The sequence below is a fragment of the Protomyctophum parallelum genome, assembly GCF_964188405.1.
Source record: "Protomyctophum parallelum genome assembly, chromosome: 8".
In the NCBI taxonomy this organism is placed as follows: domain Eukaryota; kingdom Metazoa; phylum Chordata; class Actinopteri; order Myctophiformes; family Myctophidae; genus Protomyctophum; species Protomyctophum parallelum.
Window position 1 is genome coordinate 42,543,687 of NC_139703.1, and position 25,836 is coordinate 42,569,522.

The 25,836-nt window shown below is 40.9% G+C and overlaps 1 protein-coding gene across 1 annotated transcript in view; it reads right to left on the reverse strand.

Annotated features, from left to right (window-relative positions):
- Positions 1-25,836, reverse strand: part of nav1b (neuron navigator 1b) — a gene marked incomplete at its 5' end in the record, with an annotated part of 78,091 nt that overhangs the window by 5,137 nt on the left and 47,118 nt on the right. The window contains 15 exons of the mRNA XM_083770838.1: positions 103-257; positions 360-595; positions 5,165-5,333; positions 5,858-5,953; positions 6,556-6,650; positions 7,510-7,702; positions 8,567-8,723; positions 9,166-9,344; positions 15,005-15,135; positions 15,636-15,753; positions 16,737-16,820; positions 23,163-23,240; positions 23,692-23,715; positions 24,905-24,957; positions 25,473-25,646. Of these exons, the coding sequence (XP_083626964.1) occupies positions 103-257; positions 360-595; positions 5,165-5,333; positions 5,858-5,953; positions 6,556-6,650; positions 7,510-7,702; positions 8,567-8,723; positions 9,166-9,344; positions 15,005-15,135; positions 15,636-15,753; positions 16,737-16,820; positions 23,163-23,240; positions 23,692-23,715; positions 24,905-24,957; positions 25,473-25,646 (1,942 nt within the window). The remainder of the gene's footprint in view (positions 1-102; positions 258-359; positions 596-5,164; positions 5,334-5,857; positions 5,954-6,555; positions 6,651-7,509; positions 7,703-8,566; positions 8,724-9,165; positions 9,345-15,004; positions 15,136-15,635; positions 15,754-16,736; positions 16,821-23,162; positions 23,241-23,691; positions 23,716-24,904; positions 24,958-25,472; positions 25,647-25,836) is intronic.

Genomic DNA, 25,836 nt, shown 5'->3' on the forward strand with positions numbered 1-25,836 from the left:
TAAAGAAACAAGTGAATTGACAAGCTTAGTATGATTTTATGCACTTCTGGAATTTTCTTTAATGCTTACATTTAGCCCACAACCAAGAAAGAAGCAACTCACCATTTGTGATATTTGCAGGTGAGTGCACCGTTGACAAGCTCACTGATAGTGGCTGGATCATGAATGTCATCCAATATAACTATTAATGGAATTTCTGATGTGCTTGTTTCCCGGTCTATTTGATTGGCAAGGTTGGAAAGGTAGAGTTGCAAATCCTGTTAAGAGACAAAAAGGTGATGAGGAGAAAGATAAGAAGATCATGATGATGAATAGAAGCGAATAATAATGAGTCAATGACATTTCAAGTTCCTTCTAACCTTGCATGACTGTCTGTGCATATTGAAAGTGACCATGATGCCATCTGTGATTTCACGTGCACTGCGGTCCACCAGGTACTCTGCCAGTCGAGAGGTGAGGTGGGTCTTCCCTGTGCCACTGGGACCGGACAGAATGATGCGGCGGTGCTTGAGAAGCAGGCTGATGTAGTGTTGCATCATGGGCTTTGGGATAAGCGTCTCAAATACCAGGCTGTCTACGCACTTCTCCTTCAAGCCTGTAAAGGTGGAATAGATTCATTATTATTCATTCAAAAATATGTTGAATTAACCACTTATTTTGTACTTTGTTGTACGACGTAACGCACAGCAATTATTATTATTTTATTTTATGTTTGTAAAATAAAATATAGGAGACCAGGCATCATGTTTAAAGTGGTTAAAATCAGCTATTGAACAAGTATTCAGCAACTGGGAATTGATTGATTAATTACTTTATTTACAGTTTGCAAAAAGTACAGTTATACAATGCTAAAAGAATAACACAAAAAGCCCTGAGGGCTTGTTTGCACTGTGGTCCTATGTATTCAATTAATCAATACATATAAAGACATACAATACTATACAAGAAACCTTAGGAGCAGTACCAATATATTTACAGAAAAACAGTGGGGGGCTAACAATTTATTTTGGCAAGCTGCTAGAAGACTTGCAGAGAAAAACACAGAGGCGAACCGGGTGCTTACAGGAGATTAACAGCTCAGGAATAGACTTGGAGGAGAGGAAGTGAATATTAAAACAGTTTATTAATTTAACTTTCACTTCCTCTCCTCCTTTTTTTATCATCCGGAGATATCTTGTACATTAAAAAACACTTAACACATGTGGGACGATCGTATACTATAACAATACAGTTAAAAAAAGCTAGAGCCTTTGGCAGAAATTAGTTCAGGAAGGACCACCTTGCATGTCCTTCATAAACAACTTGGAGCTCCAACAGTCTGTTCTGAAAATAGCTCCACATCAAGCATAGAGGAGGTGCATCCCCCACCAGCCTTCAGGACAAGTGTAATATATATCACCTCCCCCACCCACATGCATCTAGGCCGGGGGTCTGGGTGTCTGAGGGTACTGGACCAGCTGGGCCTGCCTGTGACACCAGGCTGCACAGGGATCATGTTACCCAGAGCCAAGTCTGCCCTGGTGCTCCTCTCCCAGTTCAGTCAGTGCTGGCATTCTTGCCTCGCAAAGGCGGAGAGGGGTCGACTACCAAGCAAGCACTGTCTTCATAATCAATGATGGTACCTCTTTGGTATAGAGTCACTAATGGGGTCTACGTACATGTGCTATCGTCCCGTGGAATCCAGTATAAGACTGCATTACCCTTCCCTTCCTCTCTGAGTCGCAACCTTAGTCGCACCTTCTTACCCTCAGAAACTCTGATCAAAGACAGGCCTTTTCTATTTCCTCGTATTTCTACATCTTTTTTTGCTACTTCTATTATCAGTGGGCTGTGACCCTGATGTACTTAAAGGACCACTTCACCACTTTTCAACCTATCTTCATATACTAGGTCCTCACTAATAATCATGAACAAATGGCGCAATTATTTTCCTCTTGGTCTGTGTCTCATAGGAGGGCTGTGGGGAGTTCAGAAACCGTCTTCCAGTGACATCATCGATGGGGAATACAAGCTAATAGAAACTGCAGGCTTTCTAGTCCTGAAAAGTTGCAATGCGAAAATGGAAGCCATCGTTCTCACGATAATGAAAATCTAAACATTTTTGTAAAATAATCTTGTTTAAAAAGAAATCTGCTTAATGATGATGTCACTGGAAGATGGTTTCTAAACTGCCCACAGCCGTCCTATGAGACACAGACTGAGTATTATATGAAGATAGGTTGAAAAGTCGTGAAGTGGTCCTTTAATACTGGTTCTCTTTTTAGTATGATATTAGACCATAAACAGTAAGAGTTGCAAATGCAGCAGCAATGCAGCAGCAATACATTCCCAACAAAGCAAATATATACCGTGAACAGGGTTACATTTCACGCCGCAATCAGGTCAGCTGAGTTTATGTTTCGGTTTAGGGAGATGACTGCCAGGCAATTTCCAAAGTAAATACATCCATGTTGAACTTTGCAAGACCTTAGAAGCAGACAAAGCGTCAGTCTTAAGCATGGCCGACAGAGCTGTGCTTACTCACCAACAGAGACGGGCAGGCACAAATGCAGTTGCTTTGATAAGGATTTGCTCTCATAAGAGTTTAGAATTCTAGTCGCTTTACTCAAATTCTAACACTTGATAGCCACCTACGGTAATCAGGGAATCCCAGTCATAAATCAGTGTAAGTATTCCTGTGGAGGAGCATACAGTATACTATGCTAGTGTTCAGTCAACAGATCCCCACTTTCTCAAATTAACAGCTGACATTCAAAATGCAAGCTGCAGGCTTCTTCCAACAAAAACATTCTGTATTTATATTATCTGGGTCATGACTTGTCTTATTCGCACGAAAAGCAGCTCTTGCAGTGTACCAACCAACATATTCAGTTGATTGAGTTTCAGTATGAGCTTAATGGTACATTGGCTATATGTGGCCGCTCATCCCAGAGTTACGTTGCCGCGCACTATGGGAAGAAGGAAATTGCGGGAGTTGACTCCACATGTAGAAACGGATGGGTTATTAGTTATTATTATGTGTCCTTATTAGTGTAGTGTAGTCAACACGTTATGGCTCATACACACTGCCCGGTATTTGCTCCGATTATGCTGTCAGGGAGCATTTTTGGCGCTGGCCGACAAAACCGCTGATCTGACGTTAAGCGGTGCCCAAAAGGTAGATCAGGATCTACCAGTATAGATCACAAAGGCTTTGCAGGTAGACCACATGACATGGCCCTAAAAATATATATCATTTTAATATAAAAAACGATTTTTGCATCTGCTGCTTGAGATGACCTGAGATGACTTGATTGATTGACATCAAAAAGGGCCTGTCAGCTCAAACACACAATGCAATACTTGTTGTTGCGTACGATCATCAGTAGCAAAGTCAAATACCAAAAATAAAAACCCTACCATTTCCATTTCCCCCCCTCTATTTCCCATTCCATGTGCGTTTGTCTTATAGTTGCTCTGGCCTCTGTACTACTGCCACCTACCGTCCATTTATTGTATTACACAGTGGGTGAAAGAAACACACCCCTTAAGACTAAACCTCACCCACCAGAGGTGTGGCGTCCAGATGTACCTTTGACATGACATTTTGTGTGTGTGTGTGTGTGTGTGTGTGTGTGTGTGTGTGTGTGTGTGTGTGTGTGTGTGTGTGTGTGTGTGTGTGTTTGTGTGTGTGTGTGTGTGTGTGTGTGTGTGTGTGTGTGTGTGTGTGTGTGTGTGTGTGTGTGTGTGTGTGTGTGTGTGTGTGTGTGTGTGTGTGTGTGTGTGTTTCGATGTGCAGGGCGTGAAAATGAGCACCTGTGCTCAGCTACTTCCCTGGGTGAATAAAGAATAAAAAAATGAAAAGGTACCTTTCAAAACCTATAGAAGTCAGCCTGGTACAGACGAACAGGACACCACTGTATGTAGCCTATGAAAGGCTCCTCAATTACATTTTGTAACTATTGTCAGCAATGGGATGATAGTTTTATTTGGTGGGTATGTGAGCTGGTCGTTTTGAAAGTAGCTCTCAAGTAAAAAAAAGTGTGGGCAGCCCTGGTATAGATGATTATATATATATATTAATTCCGTGGGTAAATCCCTGTAGGCTTCCCACATATTGGTAGCCTATATTAGCCCAATATTGGCGTTACGCATTTCACTTGAATAATGTTGTGTGCGCACGTGCGCATGCGGAGAAAGACAGTTATTTAATGAAACTCAAGATTATAACGTCCTGTCTCACTGCCGCCGTGTATAGCCTGCATGGCTATTCCTGTGTGTGTGTGTGTGTGTGTGTGTGTGTGTGTGTGTGTGCGTGCCGAGAGAGAGAGATCGTGACTTCCAGGCGTGCGTGTGCGTGTGTGTGTGTGCGCAATCAAAAGTACTCTGCAGTATGGCTGGCAGGCGAAATGGCCAATTCGAACGGTGTAATTGTATTAGTTTGGCACAAACCAACTACTGTCGAAGAACAATGTTGATGTAACTAAGAGATTCGCTGAGTGAGCGATATTTTATATACAGAGATTTAGAAGGAATAAGCAAAATCGTGAGGCGACATTCCTCTCCTTCCTTGTTTTCTTCTCCTGCGGACAGTGGACAGGACTGTCAGGGAGACTCGGAGATCAGAGCAGCACAGGGGAGTGGCTGAGAGCTAGTAGCCAATTAAAAGACGGGGTAGTAGTTGCCAGGTTCGCGAATTGTAAGCGAGTCGTAGTGTGTGTTGAATGGCATTTGAATGGCATTCGGCTTGTGAATGAATTTTCTCACATGTAATTTGTGATCACTTGCATAGACCTGGCGAATTTAGCGTGGTGAAAGGGCAACAGTGGTTAGTGTTCCGGGGGTGTGGGTGCTTGGGGCGAAAGTGTTTGTAGTAAACAAATGCATTGGCGGCGTGAGTGTGGAAGGGAGGCATCTTTGGTGGCAGTGCAATGAGCATTGTTTGGCGGGTGATGTTCAGTGTTGGCGATCGGCGCGATAGGAGGAGATAGGTCCCGAACACTGCGAAGGGTAAGTGTGTGACGTCACTGCCGTGTGAGTGTGTGTGAGTGTAGTGTGTAAGATGGTGTTGTGGGTGTTGCAATAGTGACGTAGATGTTGTGGCTTTGGGTTTCTTGCCATGTGTTGGGTACAACTTCTCACTTGTTATAATAGATGAGAAACATACTTCCCCACTACTACAGACCTTTCAGTGCCACAGTGATGCTGCTGGGGCCTCTAGACATGCAGCGAGATGGCTGGCTCTCTGGTGCCTCTCCTCCCAACAGCCTTTTAATGTGCCCCATGTTGTAGCTGTAGATGGAGTCAGTGGACAGACCCAGGCTGGAGGTCGGGTCCACCTTGGCTATATACACCTACATTAGAGACAAGAGACTGTATCACTGTACCAATATAATAAACCTGGCTATATTCCATCAAATCAGTTTGTATTACAAGGACAGAATCAAACATGCAATCACGAGGATGGGTTTTGCTAACAACTGTCCATTGTATCTGTAGCTAATGACAGCTGCTGTTTCCAATGCATGTCCTTGAAGCAGGCCATGGGGATTAGATGGCCTCTTCTTTGTCGTGCTTATACAGTATTGAGGATGGAGATGACAGTCCAACAACAACAAACTGCATTAGATCACATATTAGTTACACGACAAGCTTTGGATCCTTTTCAGGGTAATTCAAGTTCAAACTAAACAAAGTTAATAGCGCATTCTGATTCCTGAATGCATGACATGATCACTAAATGTGTCAATCTCAAGAGTTAAATTAACACTAATGATTTTGTTGCACAGTATACACTGCCACAATGTGTACATCTAGTTCATAGAAATGAAGGTGAACCATCTTATGCGAACCATGTCATCTGAGGACATTATCTCACCTTAAAAGCCTGGCTGACAGCTGAATCCAGCATGGACCAATCCATCCTGCCATTCACCCTGACTGTACCAATGAAGAAGTCCTGTTGTTTCACCTCCTATCCAATGAACAATGGGAGTGATAGGTAATAAAACGTACAGTACAGTACAGTACAGTACAGTACAGTACAGTACAGTACAGTACAGTACAGTACAGTACAGTACAGTACAGTACAGTACAGTACAGTACAGTACAGTACAGTACAGCACAGTACAGTACAGTACAGTACAGTACAGTACAGTAGGGGTACCCAAAAGATTCAGCCAGGACCCAGACAGGAGGCTTACAAAATTACATTATGAATTAATAACGTGGCGATCTACAAAGTCCACAATGCATCACCTTGTGATATAATATTGTGAATTTATACAGTATTGATCTGCTATTTTGACAATTTCTCAATTGTTTGTTTGTTTTATTTCTGGATTTCCTTTGAAAAATATGTGTGTGTTTAAAATATAATATATATTATATATATATTTCTTATTTATATATATATATATATATATATATATATATATATAATTATTATCCTTTTTTTAGTCAAACCCCATGAAAATTAAGTACAGTACAAATATTTGATTATAGCGCTGCTGGAAGCAATACAGTAAATACTGATGGGTCCATGGGAGATTAACCACAACGTGTGAAAATACTTACGTCTTTGAAGACATGTAAATCGGCAATGGAGACAACAACCCTGACACGGTGGTCGTCTCTCTGTAAGGACAGACTGATGGAATCTGTGAAGACATCTGTCGGAAAAAAACAAAAACAAAGATTAAGCACCTGTAGTGCCACATGTCATGAAGTAAGCTACCCAGCAAAATCCAGTGTTCATTTAACTCATAGTGTAAACATTACAGTTAAATTAATCTGGGTTTTGCTCCGTAGGCACTAGAATGAATTGCACAGAATGAAGTACATACTTTTACACATCATATAGCCTAAAGGAAATGAGTTGCATTGGTGTGGTTGACCTTAAAACGGTTTTGTACCAAGGAGTCCCTACCGGTGTGGTTTGGGCTTAACGTATGTGGATGTCCCTGGTTCTCTTAATACACTTAATCTTAATTAAGCTCATTTTGAATCAATGAAAGACCCCATGATTAAGACACTAATTGAGCACTGACATTGATGGAGATACTGTAAGATGTATGTCTACCACTAGACCTGGGCTAAACAGGTAGTCTGAAAACTTACCTCTTCCGACTTCACCTTAACCACTTAAGCACTTGCCCTAGCCTTGACGACCTTGCAGGCGTATGCAAAGGCTAAACGTATGTAATTTAGAAAGCATATTATGTAGACTTAGCACTCTATAGTGTATAATCAGTTTCATTCTACAGATATACAGACATAGTTAGACGGATGTTAGATTCCTAGCTTGCTTATGACTATTTGTCTATATGTATTCGATGTATTGCCATGTGTTGTTCTTGCTTAATGTAAATCGCCCTGGATTAGGAGCGTCTACTAAATCCCTAACTAAAAGTAGATTGTAGGCAATAATACAAGGCTTGTCGTATGTGGCAAACCCAACTTTTATGGGAGCCCAGACGTCCTTGTGGGGGATTCAATGAATTCTAGGTCAGTGTTGGGGAGGAGTGTCACCTGAGTTGCTCCCGTCACTCAGCCCCCTGCTGTAGCTTTTGGGCATGTGCATGGCAACAGATTGACGCGGTGATGAACCCCCGAGGGTTGTGAGACCTGAAGACTGCGAGACAGAGTTAGAAGGGCCCGGAGAGGGGGAGGGGCCGCCTGTCTTCAGCTTGTCATTCTCAGTCTTCAAGCTCTCCACTGTCATCTACAGACAAAACCAGCAGTATTACAATTAGTCAACTCCACTTCAGGAAGTATTGTAATACACAATTAAAATGGTGTAATTGCAATGTAATGACCATAATTTTAATACATTTTTACTAAATTAATACACAAAATGTTATATATTGATTTTGATTAAATAAACAAATCAAATTGATTAGTCAACCAATTCCAATGGATATTCATTGACTAAAGAAAACAGCCCCTTTTCACAGATGCATATTGTAAAGATAGCAGCAGCATAATTAAATGATAAATCAATAGCGATTTAGGTATGTGAAAAAGCAAATCATTGCTAAAAGTGTTAAAGAGTGTACCAGCATCATCACACAATCCTCTTTCAAGACCATTTTGCAACTAATTTATCAAACGAACATTCGCCAAAATTAAGTGAACACTGGCCGAAAACAGTGGATCACAGAGTTATAAATAATAGAGACGGCACCGAATTCCCCTCCCATAGGCCCAGTGCCGCTCAAGCTGCAGTACCTCGGTGGCACAGTGGATCTACAAGCTCAAAATGGCTATTTTCAGAGGAAGAGATTTGGGGCTCCATTTTTGCCACCGTTAAACCCCTTATCCCTAAACTTCTTTGCCTTTTGTTTACTATTTTGAAAAACATTTTTGAATAGTTCAACTAGACAATCTACATTGACACGTTGTGAGCTTGTTGTGAGACTGGCCATTTTAACTATTCAAAAATGTTTTGCAAAATAGTAAAAAAAATGGCAAAGAAGTTTAGGGATAAGGGGTTTAGCGGTGAGGAAAATGGAGCCCTTGGTGTAAAGGGAAAAAGGAGGGGGCCCTGGAGCACCCTGTTTAATCTAACACATTGATCACACGTTACCTCCATGCTCGTCATGGCGTCCTGCAGCTGTTCCAACTGACTGGCGGAACTGAGGGCCTCCAAGCGGATGTCCGTAAGTTTCCTTTCCTTCTCCCAGAGTTTTGAACGAAGGTTCGATACCATCCTGTCATCCTCGACGTCACCGTCTCCGCAGTGTCTGCCGATGTCGAGTTTGTGAAAAAGGGTCACGAAATTTGAATGACATCACACAATAAGATCATTAACTACTGACCAAGTGATCAATCACGGATTGCAGACATGTATTATCGATGTAAAAAATGTCAGATGAATGAACATAGCGGCACACGCACACGCACACGCACACGCACACGCACACGCACACGCACGCACACACACACACACACACACACACACACACACACACACACACACACACACTATTTTGGAAGGATAACATGTGTTTAAATAAATGCCAAAAGTAGAATAACAGGAAATGAGTCTTGGCAACATCAAAATTGTGGTTGTAATTCCAATGTGGACATGTACAGTATTTACTGTATCTGTCATTAGACACATACATTGAAATGTATGTGTGCCATGTGTTGCAGTGATCATCTGGGCGTGCTCTGTGATCTCACCCGGAGGAAGATGCAGATGTAGAGGACTTTATCGTTGCGGAACGGTTGTCCTCATCATGGTGGACTTTGGGGGATGAGGGTGCAGAGGTTTCTGGGGTGGTTATCTCCTCGATGTCAGCATACGAGGCTGAGAGCTTGGAACCCTTCTTATTGAAGGCTTTGTTGAAGGAGCTCCGTAGCTGTTCAGAGAGGAAATACGTTTACTGTCAGCCAAGGTCTGACGAACAGACCCAGGCCAAGTAACATTTGAAATCATTATCAGTATTTATTTTAAACGTCTTGGCATGCCAGATGGCTATAGTTTGTAGTTTACATTATAACAACACCTCTGATAGTGTTGGGCAAGATGTTGATCGCATGAACAGGTGACTTTCCCAAGCTGTCATGTGATTGTCCAAACAATCTGATCCACTTGGTTTTCAGTAACCACCTGGTTCATGCTATACTGTAGGTTTGAATCTATAAATTAACAATTTACCCAGTGAGTAAAAATAATAAATACTCAAATCACTTCCATTTCTAACTCTAACTTATGTCCACTTTTCTGAGGCAGAACAGGATGGACAGGAATACCCTGAACTAATCTGGCAGAATGGTGAATTACTGGTCAGTTGGATGCATGTATAATGACAATATTGACTCAGCTTAGTCAGCAATGAGCAGAGAACACACAAATTAAACAGTGCAGCTCATAAACCCTGGGTTTTAACTTTTAATGACCATTCAGGGAATAGAGTACTGTGAGATGGAAAAAGCAGACCACATGGCTTTGGCTCAGTGCACAGTTAGCCAAGCCATATAAAAATAACAGTATACTGGGTGCCTGGTGGCTCAGATTGGCGCAGATTGACCAGATTATTATTATATACTGTACGCTCCTTGTGAGCATGAGGACCCAGGTTCAAATCCAAGCCATGTCCCTCCTCTCTCTCTGTCCTTTTATATAATTTTTATCCCACGATTTTGCAACAGAGTTTTATCCCCCAGTGTCAATTATCTAATGTAATACTGCGCTACACTTCCTCTGCCAACCTGGGGGGGGGGGGGCAGCGGACTGACCTCATGATTCCTTCTATGCATGAGGAGTCCAAGCTGGCAGTTCCTTTCCCCTCCATCAGGCCTCCCAAAGCAAATCCTAAGTAGCCTAGCAAATTTTAAACTGTAAAGTATTGTATGTGGGCTCAAACTCTTTCTTGCTGCTGTATGAGTGTACTGTAGTTTTACCCTGTTTATGGATATCATTGTATACACAACCACCCTAAAGATTAATCATTGTCTATATTCCTGCACTATACCTGTGTAGCCACTAGCCAGTTGAAGTTGAGCCTCAGAGGCCACCATAGGGGCACTTCCTCATTGACAATCATCTGGTAACTATTTAAATGCCCTGTCTTCTTCCAAGCAGAAGTTTGGTGAACACAGGGAAACAAACACTTACCAGGAGGGGAAAACATCAGCTCCCCAACATGTCCCCCGAGATTCAACCACGACAAAACAACAAACAAACATGGGTCACAACTGCTACAGCTCTGTCGCTCACTGGGTCTGTACATCGTTAACGGTAGACTCCGAGGGGACTCATTCGGCAGATATACACATGCAGCTCATCCCTGGGAAACAGCACGGTAGATTACTTTATCACTGACATGAACCTGGCATCTCTCAGAGCTTTCACAGTCAGCCCGCAAACACCCCTGTCAGACCACAACAGAACCACAGCCTATCTAAACAGATCAACACACAGACACAAAGAACAAATGCCAAACAAACTACACAATATAAGAAAACGTTACAAATGGAAGGAACATAGCGCAGAAGCCTTCCAAAATGCTATTAGACAAAAACAAGTCCAATCACAACTGGACCAGTTCCTAGAAAAAACCTTTGAAGAAAACAGTGAAAGTGTAAACAGGGCAGTAGAAGGCCTTAATTATATATTCGAACTTACAGCCTCACTAGCAAACCTAAAAGTATCAAACAAGAAAGCCAGAAAGAATGTTGAGAATGACAAATGGTACGATAATGACTGCAAGAATCTCAGGAAAAAATTAAGGAAACTATCAAACCAAAAACACAGAGACCCAGACAACCACAACACATGTCTCCAATATGGGGAAACACTGAAACAATACAAGAACACAGTAAGAGAAAAAAGAGATCAACACGTTAGAAACCAACTGCAAGATATTGAGGATTCCATAGAGACAAACAGCTTCTGGGAAAACTGGAACAGACTTAATAAGCTAAAACAGGACGAGTTACCCATCCAAAATGGAGATATATGGGTAAACCATTTTTCTAGCCTCTTTGGCCCAATCGAGAAGAACAAAGAACAAAAACAAATAAAAGATAAACTACAAAACCTAGAGTCAGCCATAAAAGACTACCAGAAACCACTAGATTCCCAAATCAACCTAAAAGAACTACAAGACAAAATAAAAACACTTAAAACAAAGAAGGCCTGTGGGGCAGACGGAATTCTAAATGAAATGATAACATTCACAGACCTCAAATTCCAACTGGCCATATTAAAACTCCTAAATATCGTGCTCAGCTCTGGGATTTTCCCCAGCACATGGAATCAAGGGCTGATAACGCCACTCCACAAAAGTGGAGACAAATATGACCCAAATAACTACCGCGGGATTTGTGTAAACAGCAACCTCGGAAAGATCCTCTGCATGATCCTCAACCAAAGAATTCTAAATTTCCTCACAGAAAGCAATGTCCTGAGCAAATCACAAATTGGCTTTCTACCAAAATATCGCACAACAGACCACATTTACACTCTCAACACCCTAATTGACAACCAAATAAACAAAAACAAAAGCAAATTATTCTCCTGCTTTGTCGACTTCAAAAAAGCATTCGATTCAATTTGGCATGAGGGTCTGATGTACAAACTGTTGTTAAGTGGCATTGGGGGGAAAACCTATGACATCATAAAATCAATGTACACTAACAACAAATGCGCAGTCAAAATAGGCGAAAAGCACACAGACTTTTCCCCCCAAAGCCGTGGAGTTAGACAGGGATGCAGCCTGAGTCCAACACTCTTCAACATATATATCAACGAATTAGCAAAAACGTTAGAACAGTCTACAGCTCCAGGCATCCCCTTGGCAAACACAGAAATCAAATGCTTACTTTACGCAGATGACCTGCTGCTGCTGTCCCCAACCAAGGAAGGACTACAGCAGCAACTTGATCTCCTACACAAATTCTCCCAGACATGGGCCCTGACAGTGAACCTAACCAAGACTAAAATCATGATATTTCAAAAAAGGCCCAGCCGCCAAAACCACCAATTCTTCCTAAATACAATCCCACTAGAACAAACAAAAAACTATACCTACCTTGGCCTAAACATCAGCAGCACAGGGAACTACAACCAAGCTGTAAAGGACCTGAGAGACAAGGCAAGAAGGGCATTCTATGCCATCAAAAGAAACATCAAAATAGACATCCCAATTAAAACCTGGCTTAAAATACTGGACTCCGTGATAGAACCAATTTCCCTCTATGGTTGCGAGATCTGGGGACCATTAGCAAACCATGACCTTGAAAAATGGGATAAACACCAAACCGAGACCCTACACACAGAATTCTGCAAATCCATTCTCCGTACCCAGCGAAAAACACCAAATAATGCATGCAGGGCAGAATTAGGACGATACCCACTCATAATCAAAATAAAAAAGAGAGCACTTAAGTTCTACAACCACCTAAAAGAAAGTGACCTAGATGCACTCCATAACAAGGCACTCACACACAGTGAAACTCTAGAGAGATGCCCCCTCAGCCAGCTGGCCCTGGAACTCCGGGCACAAACACAAACAGAGCCACGAGATAGAAAACCCATTGGACTAAACCAAATTATAAAACAGCAAAAGGAAAACTATCTGACACATTGGAAAGAAGCAACACAAAAGCAGAGTAAACTAGAATGCTATCTGGCCCTAAACAGAGAATACACAGTGGCAGAATACCTGAGCACCGTGACCGACCCAAAACAAAGAAAAATCTTAACTAGGTACAGACTCAGTGAGCACAGTCTCGCGATCGAGAAAGGCCGTCATAGGCAGACCTGTATCCCGAGAGAAGACAGACTATGCACCCACTGCACACTAAATGTACATCATTTTTGTTTTGATTGTATTGTTGTATTGTTCTGTCTGCTTTGGCAATGTAAACGTATGTTTTCTCATGCCAATAAAGCCCTTTGAATTGAATTGTATGTATTTATGTATAATACCACAACAACAAATTAATGGTTGAGATGAAAACGCACCCGAAATGCTGTGATGTACTGTAATACAAATATATCAGTCTTGTTTTAATGCCGTTTCTAGCTTTGTTACCAGAGATGATTATCACCCAACAATTGTAACTAAACAGTACTCAACAGTAATCAAAACCTAGTATAGTTTTTGTCTGTGTACAACAGAGAACTTAAATACGCTCTAACAGGGAATTCTAATTTCACAGCACGTTAACACTTCTGAAATTATTACTTAATTCATCAACTTTTATAGTTCCTCTGTCAGAGAAGAATTTCAATATGTGGAATATCTACTGTAGCTAATTCAAATCATACTTAAAATATCAGCATGACTATACAATGATCAAATATGGCCACAGCAAGTCCGGAAATTAACTGTAAGATTTCTATATCACAAGAGACTTATCTTCCAAATATTTCACTAGTACGACTCATAAAGGGGGCTGCAAGCTGGAAAGGGAAAAGTGGTCAGGGGATTTGGGCTTATGGGACTCTGTAAATTACTCACCTCGTAGACCTGAAATAAAAAGCATGGAAGCATGGGAGAGAGATCAAAGGCATACATTAACAGTCTATTGTAACAGGGAAAGCAGGGAATCACATACTGTACACACATGCAGAAGGACAAACAGAAAGAGAGGTCAAGCAGAACACTGGTTACTGTATGTGTGAGCGTCAGCACAAAGGCGTTCAGTATGTGACTAATGACTACAACAATAATAGGTTTCAATGTCACTTATATCGTTGCTGTACGGCAGAAACCATGTATCTCCAGTCCATATTTTAACTTTTTATGGGGTTTTTTTCCCACATAAAAGTGTCATTAAGCGATGCAGCATGTTTTGAGCTTGTAGATCAGCTTTTTCTTTTTTGTAAACTTTATTTTTACATTTCTTTTTCGTTCATACATTTTTTCATTACATTACATTACATGTAAGCAAGTAAACACACAAAACACACAAACATATAATAATAAATAAAAAATAGTCAAGACAGGGACATAGTCGGACACAGTACGGATTACAGTTCACTGAAATGAAAAGTCTTCAACAAACTCCACAAAGGCACTCCAAGCTAGGACAAAGTTTTTTTGCGCTCTGTCTACTTTATACCTGAGTTTTTCCAGAGGCAGGAATGATAGAACTTCTTTCAGCCATTGTTGAAAGGAAGGCGCCTTATCGGACTTCCAATTAAGGAGGATTAGTTTACGGGCTAATAGGGATGCAAATGACAAAGCATTTGCTTGTGGAGATGTGAGTGTACAGTCTTTTTTACTTGACCGTAGCAGAGTGCCTTGGACCTCTTTCTGTATTCCCTGCTGTTTTTGCTATTGAATTAGACTCCTGAAAAGTAACCGTTTTGGATATCTGGTGGTTATTGACAACATATCTGATGCTCTCTGAATCATCCAAGCACCTGGTGTGCATCTGACCTTTATGGAAACACTGAGAACTGTTTTGTGAGCATTATATGACACAGGGACAGCACCATGCACAGATTCATTCTATGACACAGGGACAGCACCATGCACAGATTCATGCAACATTCAGCGCTCACCCAGCTCTTCTTCTTCTTCTTCTTGGCTTCCTGCTCCTTCAGACTACCCAGACTGGAGTGGCTGGTGGTGCTCTCGAGGCTCTTGAGGCTGGAGAGGCTCTCAGACGAGTTCTGACGGTTGATCAGCAGTTCTGTTCGCCAGATGAAAATAATACATAGCTAAGTTGAATGGGAGTGCTACTGTGCACTCTGCAAAACAGTCTCATGAAGATGCTGGAAGCAAATTAGTCCAATTTAGGAAGGGAAAAAAAAGATTCTGTACGCTTTCTCCATTGCAGATTGCAGATCGTCTGTGAACAATATAACCCGAGAACAAATGTGCATGTTAAGGTCACAATCAAGGTCAAGGTAACAAGACCAAATGGGTGGATGTTCAGGGAAACTCAAATGGATCAGTAGGCTTGGACAAAGAAAGAATAGAAAAGAGGCCGCACAGCTCGTAGTCACGATGCTAGAAACTTTTATTGAACCGAAGTTTCGGCAAACAGGATGCCTTCTTCAGGGTATGCCTTCTTCATAACCTGAAGAAGGCATCCTGTTTGCCACATCTCAGGAACGATTTTCCTTTCAAAATTATACTTAGCCTACTTATAAAAATGATATACATAATGATACAGCGTTTGACCCCTACCTGTTGGTGTGACCTCTGGTTCTGGGTTACTCAAAGCCACCTGGATGATTTCCTGCGCTTCAGTGTTTTTGACCTTCAGAATCTCAATGGTATCTTTCAGCTCAGACAACTCAGATTCCTGTAGAAGTGAAAGTGAAAATATTGTTTAAATAAACGTAGTTATCATGTTTGCCAGGCCAGAAGATGAAGACTATGTTTTTGCCCCGTGTGTCAGACACTGAGTTTACATCTAATCTCACTGGACCAATCAGTGTGAAACTTTGCATTCATGCTCCAATAGGCCAAGGAAGAACCTCCGCCACAATTATTTTCAAATCGGCCTGACACTATAACAGCCCGCATTATGTTTTGGTGATTGTAGATTAAATTGCCCCTGGATTCATTATATCATGATGCAACTCCCTATTTAGGCCACATGTCCGGCTATTTCACATTCTCCAAAAAAGAAACTCCAGCTATTACTCCTACTGATTTGTCCTAACCTCACAGTTATGATGAGCATTTATTATTAAGCTTTGTCATACTCTAATTGTCTTCATTGGCTTCTACAGTTTTATCAAGGGCCTGTTTTACAAAGGATTGCTAAATAATGAGTGTGATCTAATCCCAAATGTGGATGGCACACTGAGGTGCCTCTAAACACAGAGCCAAAGTGATTTAAATTACACCTATAAAGTGCCACAAATGCTACTCACAGTTTGTAGCAAATGTAACTTTTATTTGGGGAGGCCACCATGTGAGCTTGAAACATCAGACCTAGTACATAATGGAATAAAATTCTGTCTGTGTTTTCTTTTCAAGACTGTTCCAACTTCTATTTCCATCAATTAGTCCACAACTGGAAGTTTTCCTTGGGCCGTTTTCAAGGTTATTCCCTGTAAGGGTATTGGTGTTTTGGGGTATTCATTTTAAAGAGCTAGGATAATGTATGTGCTGGGTACGGTCAATGGAACAACGCATACAGGTATGTTGGGAGACTTTTAGTTTCTTAGATAAATCCAAATAAAATACTAAAATAATACAACATGCTCTAACTTTCCAATTAAATGAAATAACATAATTATAATAAAATAAAACTGAAACCTGATTTCTGTGTGATACCTTCTGTTCTGAGGAGGCAGACAGTGTCTGTAGGCGTGCTGTCATCAGCGCCAGGCTCTGCTCAAATGCCGCTACCAGGTTAGCCTTTTTAGATACACAGAGAGAGAGAGAGAGAGAGAGAGAGAGAGAGACAGATAAGTCACAGGCTGCAACAGAAAGGTCTGCTGTCTCACAGGTTCAGGATCAAGCGAATGGCTCTCTCCTTCTGCAGGGAAGACATGGGAGGGAGGGAGCAATGACCAGCTAGATGAAAGAAGGGGTTAAGTGCCAGATGTGAGGGATTACAGCGATGTGACGCCTGGGCACAGACCTCTTCAACCAAATTTAGCATGTTTAGAGTTTAAGTACTGAATGTGATGCGTTTCATGACTGCAGCATTAGATGTTATGTTATGATGTTTATGTTATGTTTCTTCTGTTCCAGTTGCTTTGCAACAGATCTTTCTGTTTCCTTTGGTGATGGAATGTCAAGGTCAGTGTGTGGTTTACTGTAATGATAATGGTCAACATGCTTCGAGGTGAAGTGTCAGTTGCAGGCAGTCTCTCGATATCTCTGATAGCCTGGGCTTCAGTCAAAAGGAATCATGCGACACCGTACCGACGGAGAGAAGGTTCTGGAAGTGACAGTGGAACAAACCTGGCCAAGCTGATACACCCAACATCCAATGGCGTGGATCAATGGGAGCCAAGCAGGGGGCAGCGGTCAGTCCAAAAGTACAAGGAGGAAAGAGGGACAGCGGCATTAGGCCTGGGTTCGAAGTAGGGCTGCCCAATTAATCGAAGTATATTTGGTTAGATGCTGTACCTTTTAAAAAGTATACAGAGTTTAATAGAAACAGAACACTGTGCAACCCATCTTCTCCATCCATCAGCCTCACAGAGGAGTAATACAATCACAGAGGCTGATATGCACAATGAACAACACACATTAAGAAAATAGTAAAAAACACCCCTTTCCACACAAAAAAACATGAACAATAACTGTGACTAAGAATAACGATTAATTCGCATTTTATTGTCTCGTGTTTTGTTATATCCGTTTTGTTTGTGGTCATGTACGTCTTGTATTTTAAAATGGATAAAAGCAAAAAATATGTTTCCTTATATACAGTATATATATAAAGAATCACTATTACAATATTACTTAAAGTAACTGATAATCAGGATCGTGCAGCCCTACAAGTTCATGGTCCTATTATGGATTTACACTGACTCAAGCTCACACACAAACACATCTGACAAATTTGCTCTTGTTGATTTGTTGGTTATTTGCAGTGGACGTTGCGGTTATCACATTAGATCTAGTTACTATGAAACTAAGCTCTGGTTATTTCACACACCACATACTGTAACACACACTAGGTGACTAGGATATCTCTAATAGCGTTTATAATAGTTCACTCATTCTTGAGATGAGGGACAAAAGTGGAAAAAACATGTCCCACACATAAGAGCCTTATTATTGTTAAAAATAAATTAATTTATTAAAAATAAAAGCACTTGCAAAGTTAAATGTAATACAGTTGTGTATTATTATGCCATTAATTTCATTATAATTGTTTTCATATGCCATCTGAATTAGTTAAAAGCAGGCACTGTACCCAAAAACGCCTGTATTTAGCCTGTCCCCAGCAAGTGGTCATAATTTCAAACTGCTAAAAAAGTGTCTAATACTGTCACAATCACATAAATATACATACTAAATTAAAGTAGATTGTCAACAACATAGCAAACAATATACACAATAATTTTAATTTATATTTTCCATTAGATATCTCATATCAAATGTGTGTCCCACGTCTCCCGTCAACTCCGTCAGGTTTTTTAAAAGTCTTAAATTAATCAGAAAATATTGTCGACAGATTTAGCCTGAAGACTCCTTTTCCAAGTCCCGTTTGTATTTGTTGCAACTGTGGAGCACCTGGTCTGAAAAGCATTCAATTGTTTGATATTTTAAACAAACAATGTTGATATCAGGGTGGTCACAGCTTTTACATGTCAACTCCGTCAGGACATTATTATGATCTTTGTTAAGAATTCCAAAATAATGTTTATTATAAAAGTTTAGGGTTAGGTTTAGCTAACAAATGAAGCAAAAACAAAATGGCTACATTGTACTACAGAGGGTTAAGATGAAAACAAATGACATTTTGTCAACTCCGTCAGACGTCAACTCCGTCAGGTTTTGTGTCTGACGGAGTTGACATGTATCTGACGGAGTTGACAAAAGTGTTCCTAAAACAATACAATTATAGTTTTTGAATAATGGGACGTATTCTAATTTGGCACACAGTTAGAGCATGCCTTAAGGAACATTTTTGGCTATAGGGCCATCACAGATTTGTCTCGTGGTGACCATGGCAGCCATTTTCCAAAATTGCCGCCACCTGATGTTATTTTACAATAACTCAAGTTCTACACCACCTAGGATCTTGATTCTGGTGACTAAGACTACATTTTCAAGGATGAGGGATACATTGGTACTATTTAGATTTGTCCTGTGACCATGGCAGCCATTGTTTTTCAAAATGGCCGCCACCTGCTGTTATTTTACAATAACTCAAGTTTTAGACCACATAGGATCTTGATTCTGCCGACTAATAATACATTTTAAAAGATGAGGAATACAGTGGTACTATTTAGATTTGTCCTGTGACCATGGCAGCCATTGTTTTTCAAAGTGACCACCAACCTGCTGTTATTTTACCAATAACTCAAGTTTTAGACCACCAAGGATCTTGATTCTGGCGACTAATCATTACATTTTCAAGGATGAACTTTCTCTGGGAGGGGTCAGGGCTTATTTCAGGTGCAGGTTGAGTTGCTACTGACAGGACATTAAAAGGAGGTGGGCTTTCTGGCCTTTGACTTGTCTCTTTCAGGTACAGACGCACAGTTTGACTTCACTGGCCACTGCAGTGTGGCGTTGTATCTTGGTGGCCTCCTGCCAGTGTTTCTCCATCCTTCTCATGAGCTCTGTGTTCTGGGGCTCTGTTATAGTCAACTTACATTGTCTTGGCTGGAGATTGCTTTCCTGCAGGGTCCAGCCCAGTCTTGTGCAGATGGCTACTGGCCCACCTGGAGGCCCCAACCTCACTTGTTTGGTTGGTGTGATTAGGTGGGGTGGTCTTCCCCAATCAGGATGAAGGGTTTGACCCTTTCAAACGGCAGTCTGGCCAAGTGTCTGTATTTAGTTGTGAGGCTAGATACAGGATACGATTGCTCACCCAGCCCCAGGTGACTTGAGGTGAAGGCTCCTTTGATTTGGTAACATTGCTTTGGTTGACATGCTGGGGACACAGAACGACACTGATGCCTTCAGTGTCTGCACATCCTGCCTGATAGTCCTGAAGGCAGATCTTCTGTCTTCAGTCTTTCGCTCACTGTTCACTGCTTACTGTTCACCTCAAGCAGGTCTTCAAGGTGTTTGCCTTTGCACAGGCTATATGGCTAGGACTCATGCTTCAACCACTCAGAGAACTCCAACAGGGTGTTGGTTGCTCCTGGGCCGCAGAGCATTGTGCGGCAGAATTCAGCTCTCATCCCTGGTGGCAGCTTGTTGAGGAGTCGTGCAACATGTGAGCCGCATCTAAGTTCTGTGTCTCCCTCTGGGCCTAGGGTAGACACTTGCTATTTTCCGTAACACTAATTGGTGGGGCTGTCCAAACTTGTTGTTTAGGTGTCAATCGGGTCTCTGTTTGTGAAGTCGGGTCTAGGTGGTCTAGAAGATGAGTTATTTAGTCAGGGGATATTAATACAATCTGGTAATAAATTCCTTATCAAGAATTTTCTTCACCAATGTGTTTGGAAGGGTGTCTACTAACATATCCCACATTGCTTTATATTCAACCACCCTAGGGGACCTTTTGACAGCTGCTGAAAGTTGGGGTACCATCAACAACCTATATAAGGCAAAATGTTCATTATGCTTTAAGTAGCATGTGACATGTCAAACTAGGGAGTTTTCATGATTCTGAATGCATTCCAAGCATTAGCTATGCACGAAGAACACTCCTTGGGCTGAAAACGGCCATAGCCATCATCACAAAATGAGGTCAGCACATTTGGGCAAGTGGATATATGGCCGAATTTAGCCCAAGGGGTTTGACCCCTAGTTTGGCCATAGACTCCCTAGTTTTGCCATAGCCACTTGGTATGGTACCCAACTTTCAGCAGCTGTCAAAAATGCCTCTAGGGTGGTTCAATAGAAACCAATGTGGGATATGTTAGTAGACACCTTTACAAACACATTGGTGAAAAAATTCTTGGTAAGAAATGTATTCACAGATTTGACATTATTCTGATAATAGGCCTATTCCCTGACTAAATTGGTAAAATAATAGCAGGTCCACCATTTTTTTAAATGGCTGCCATTGTCACGGGATAAATCTAAATAGATAAAACTGTATTCCTCCTCATTGAAAATGTAGGATTAGTCATCAGAATCAAGATCCTAGGTGGTGTAGAACTTGAGTTATTGTAAGATAACAGCAGGTGGCTGCCATTTTGAAAATGGCTGCCATGGTCACAGGGCCAATATAAATAGTACCACTGTATTCCTCATCCTTGAAAATGTGGGATTAGTCACCAGAATCAAGATCCTAGGTGATCTAGAACCTAAATCAGTTAAACTTGTCAACTCCGTCAGATGTTCGTCAACTCCGTCAGATGTTCGTCCCGTGATGTTTTTGTTAATTTCCAAAGAAATAGAAAATGTGATGTTTAATATTTTGTGCATATGTATTGAAACACCAACTGAAATGATACGTAATGATGATTTTTTTTTTTTTTTACATGGTTTTCATGTTATAATATTGAAAATAGAGGTTGAAATGACGGATTTGAGAAATTGGATATTTCATAATAGTGTGATATTGGAAAAAAACAATATTAAAATAATTGTATTACTTAACTTGATTACTGAAAGCCATTATAAGAGAACTGAGGACTTTATATTATTGTTGAAATTATCAAATTAAATTAAAAGGTATTTTAGTGTGTCTGACGGAGTTGACATGAATCGGGTATTAAGTGCATAAATGTCCCATTTTAGAAAGAAATGTTATGCGAAAAACCTGTTCCTTCTCAATATTGGTAGTTGAGACCTGTGTCTACAAATACATCCATTTGATTTGAATGTATCTTAAAAAAAATATATATCCAGTTTGAAAAAAGTTTTGTCCCTTATCTCAAGAATGGGTGAGTTGTAGTTCAGGGGTTCCAATAATCATTATAACTATTTCATAGCGCATCATGCTGAAAGTATATATTATTAATTTATACCATAGCCACAGGGAATACTTGATATTTCATAGATTTTAATCAAAATATATGTGTATACAGTCTGTGATTGTGTATTTGGGTGATGATGGCGTGTCGAGGGTTCGACTCCCGATCCCGACGGCCTTTGCCGCGTGTCTCCCCCCCCCCATCTCTCTACCCATTTCCTGTCAAATTACTTTCCAAACTATCAATAAAGGCAGAAAAATCCAAAAATATCTTTAAAAACCCAAAATGGATTTCAATACAATTTGGACCTTTTGGGAGAACATAAAACATGTCTGACATTGTGAAAATAAGACAACTGACTGATTCAATAGGGGACAGGGAACTCTGCTACCACTCCAAGACCCTCTTCTGATTCTTTCTGATTATTTTTCTTCTTCAATGCCCATTGGACATCCAAAACAGATACCAAAACATTTAATTTTGAAAGAATTTTGAATTATATCCTCAAATATCCAAATGCTGATACAATGCAAATAGAGATAATTCTGAGCCGTATGGTTATTTAAAAATAATGGATTCTGTGGAACATTATGTGGAATTAGCCTCCATATCCTGCATAATTCTTCGATAATCACACATCTCATTGTTGAATATTGATCATCCTTTACTTGGAGTATGGTGACTAATAGACTAAACAACGTTAGCTGAAGGAAGGTGAAAAGTGAGAACAGGAGTGGACCGACGCAATAGAATGTGGAACATGACATAGTTACTCTAAGTCTGCACGTGGTGCATAATGTTTATAAATCACTCTTAAATCGCTTGGGAGTGGTTGTAATCAAACCCCTGGGGGTGTGCCACAAACACATGGACTTGCACTTGTTTTCTTTTTGGTCTGTAGATTATGCCTCAACAACAATGTTCAGAAATCTATTCAGGATGCACTTCCCTCAGTTACAAGTAATGGATCAACATAATCTCTTCTGTCCAGCGGCAGTACAATTTACATGATGCATTCTCACTCAGACCAAACACTTGTAATGGATGCATCCAACACAGACATTACAAGATTGGTTTGCCAAAGGGAAGCTAGAAAATATTCCTTTGACAAATCTATTGTCTGTACTACTGTCAATTACAAGGGGGAACTACAGTAAGCTGAAACTGGTGGTATACCGGCGGATTTTAGTATACATACATTGGCACTGAGCTGGGTGGTCAAGGTGGCAACCTTCTCCTGGGAAGACTCCAGTTCTCGTCTCAATTTGCGGATTTGCTGTGAAAAGAGTGGACAGTAAGACCAAGCAGTGTGGAGACTGTACTTTACAGACAAATTGACACTGATCACACAAGTACTGTATGGTGGATGTTATGTCTGGCTTTTACCATGATAACGAAATACTGTACAGCCATGAAATGTCACAACAGTGCACCAGCATGTTTTTATACATATTGATCAGAATGATTCTTAATAGGCCTACAGTCAAATCTGGGTCAATCGTTAATGTTAAATCTGCTACTGGCACTGATATTATTCATGAAATTTGTTATAATGTGTGTGGACAGACATTGTGGATGATATTAATGGAAATGACGCTGGCTGTGAACTCATTCAAGACAGAGTGAAAACACAGTTGGATGGATGGACTTGGTGGAATGGAGACATGCTTTTGGAGAAACGGACATACAGTAGAGTGAGCAGAAGAGGACCAGCCCGTTTGCCTTACCTCTCCTTGTATCCTCTCCTCGTTCTAAAGACAGCATGAAGGTAAATAAACAAACAGTAGGGGGGAATAGGGTCACAATGTGAGCTTCGGGGGCAGATAAGGGCACTAACTAGACATAGTAAATATGTTTGACGCTAGAGATAGATAACAGGTGTTAAATTATGTGCTTGGAGTTGGTATCAGGACAGTATGCTTACAGTATGACGGGCATTTGAGGTCATGATTGCGAGAATGAGTTCAAGAAGGGTTAAGAGGTCACTGAATGTAAATATAAATATACTTAAAACATGGTAACCCAAGAGAGTTAAATGTAGGCAACACTGCTGTATACCTGAACTTAAAAACACTGCTGTATACCAGAAGTTAAAAACAGAGTAACCCAGAAGCTGCTATGTCTGCATTTTTGTCTCAGCCACACTTCAGACTGACATCTTTCTTTTTCTTTTTTTGCAGTTTTGTTACAGATGTTACAATGATATTGAATTATAATTTAAAAAAAAAACGGAATGAGAAAAAAATAGTAAAGAAAAGAAGCAAAGAAAGGATTCCCATGCAATAGAAATAAAACAATGAATTACAACATAATTGTAACTGTTGGATTGTATGTAGCCTACAGTATTTACAGTCCATTGCAATTAGAACTGTATTCCAGGGTTAGAACTGTATTTACAGTTGTCATCGAGATTGTTATTTCATTGTTATTTCAACAGGCAATATCAAGGGACTAAAATACACCTGCACATTGTCTGCACTTGCTCAATAAAGATATATCAAGATTGTTCATTATTTAATTGTCATTTCAACAGGCACTATCTAGGGACTAAAATACACCTGCACATTGTCTGCACTTGCTCATGTATCTTTATTGAGCAAGTGCAGACAGTGTGTGTGTGTGTGTGTGTGTGTGTGTGTGTGTGTGTGTGTGTGTGTGTGTGTGTGTGTGTGTGTGTGTGTGTGTGTGTGTGTGTGTGTGTGTGTGTGTGTGTGCGTGTGTATGTGCGTGCGTACGTACGTGCGAGCGTGCGTGCTTTGCATGCTTTGTCTTCACCTTAATGCACTTAAATTATCTTAAATGATCACTTGGTAAAGTGAACAAAAAGCAGTTTAGCTCATAAATACACTTGGTATTTCATAAACAACAAAAGCAACAAAGTCTGCAAGAAGTAACTATCTACTCACCGAGGAATATGTTGATAAATAACTATGTACTCACCGAGGAATAGGTTGATGAGGCATTCGATGCCAGAGAGAGGACAGAACCATGCACTGGAAAATAATAAAGGAGAAAGTGGAAGACTTTAATGGCTACCCATTCTCTGCTGTACGATGCATTATTACTACATATACACAGCACAATGTACAGGATCAGTACGACATTGTTGTGTGTGTGACACAGTGAGAGGAAATGATGGACTCTAGTATCAAATAGAGTGCTGACAATACTAAAGAGATGAAGTACATCCAAGCAAAGATGGAGAGCAAGTCTTAGAAATGGGACTAATAAGCTGACCCAGTTTTCTTTCAGCTCATTAGGCCCTTATATAACTCATCCCTAATACTTGCTCTTTATCTCTCTGTTCAGAAAAACAAGACAGGTTTTGTACAGAATAAGCCTGATTTATACTTCACTGCACACCAGTGTCCTATGCCGAAAATAGCCGATCTACAAGCTCACAGTGCGTTGTTTTTAGTGCGGGACTCCTTTGTGTGACTATGTATAAGTCAGGCTTTAGGTCATGCTGCGTGGCTCCCTAGAAGGGGGCTTCTCTGAGCATGCTCACCATCTTCGCCAGGCTCACGGAACGACCCAGATCGCATCATGCTCTTGGGTCTGTCAGCCAGCGACATACTGCTGCCAAGGGGAGATGTACCATAGAGGTCGTAAGCTGATTCGCTGGGGGGGCCTATGCTGTTAGAGCGGGTAATCCTGTGGGTGCCACTCGAAATCGGGGCAACTACGATGAAAGAAAGGTTGAGAGAGTGAGGTTGTGATGGAGAGTGACAGAAATTAAACTGTATGGGTAAGTACAGTGTCCAAAAGTTTGAATCTTTCTCAGTCGCGCACACGCACACGCACACGCACACGCGCACACACACACACACACACACACACACACACACACACACACACACACACCATGCCGC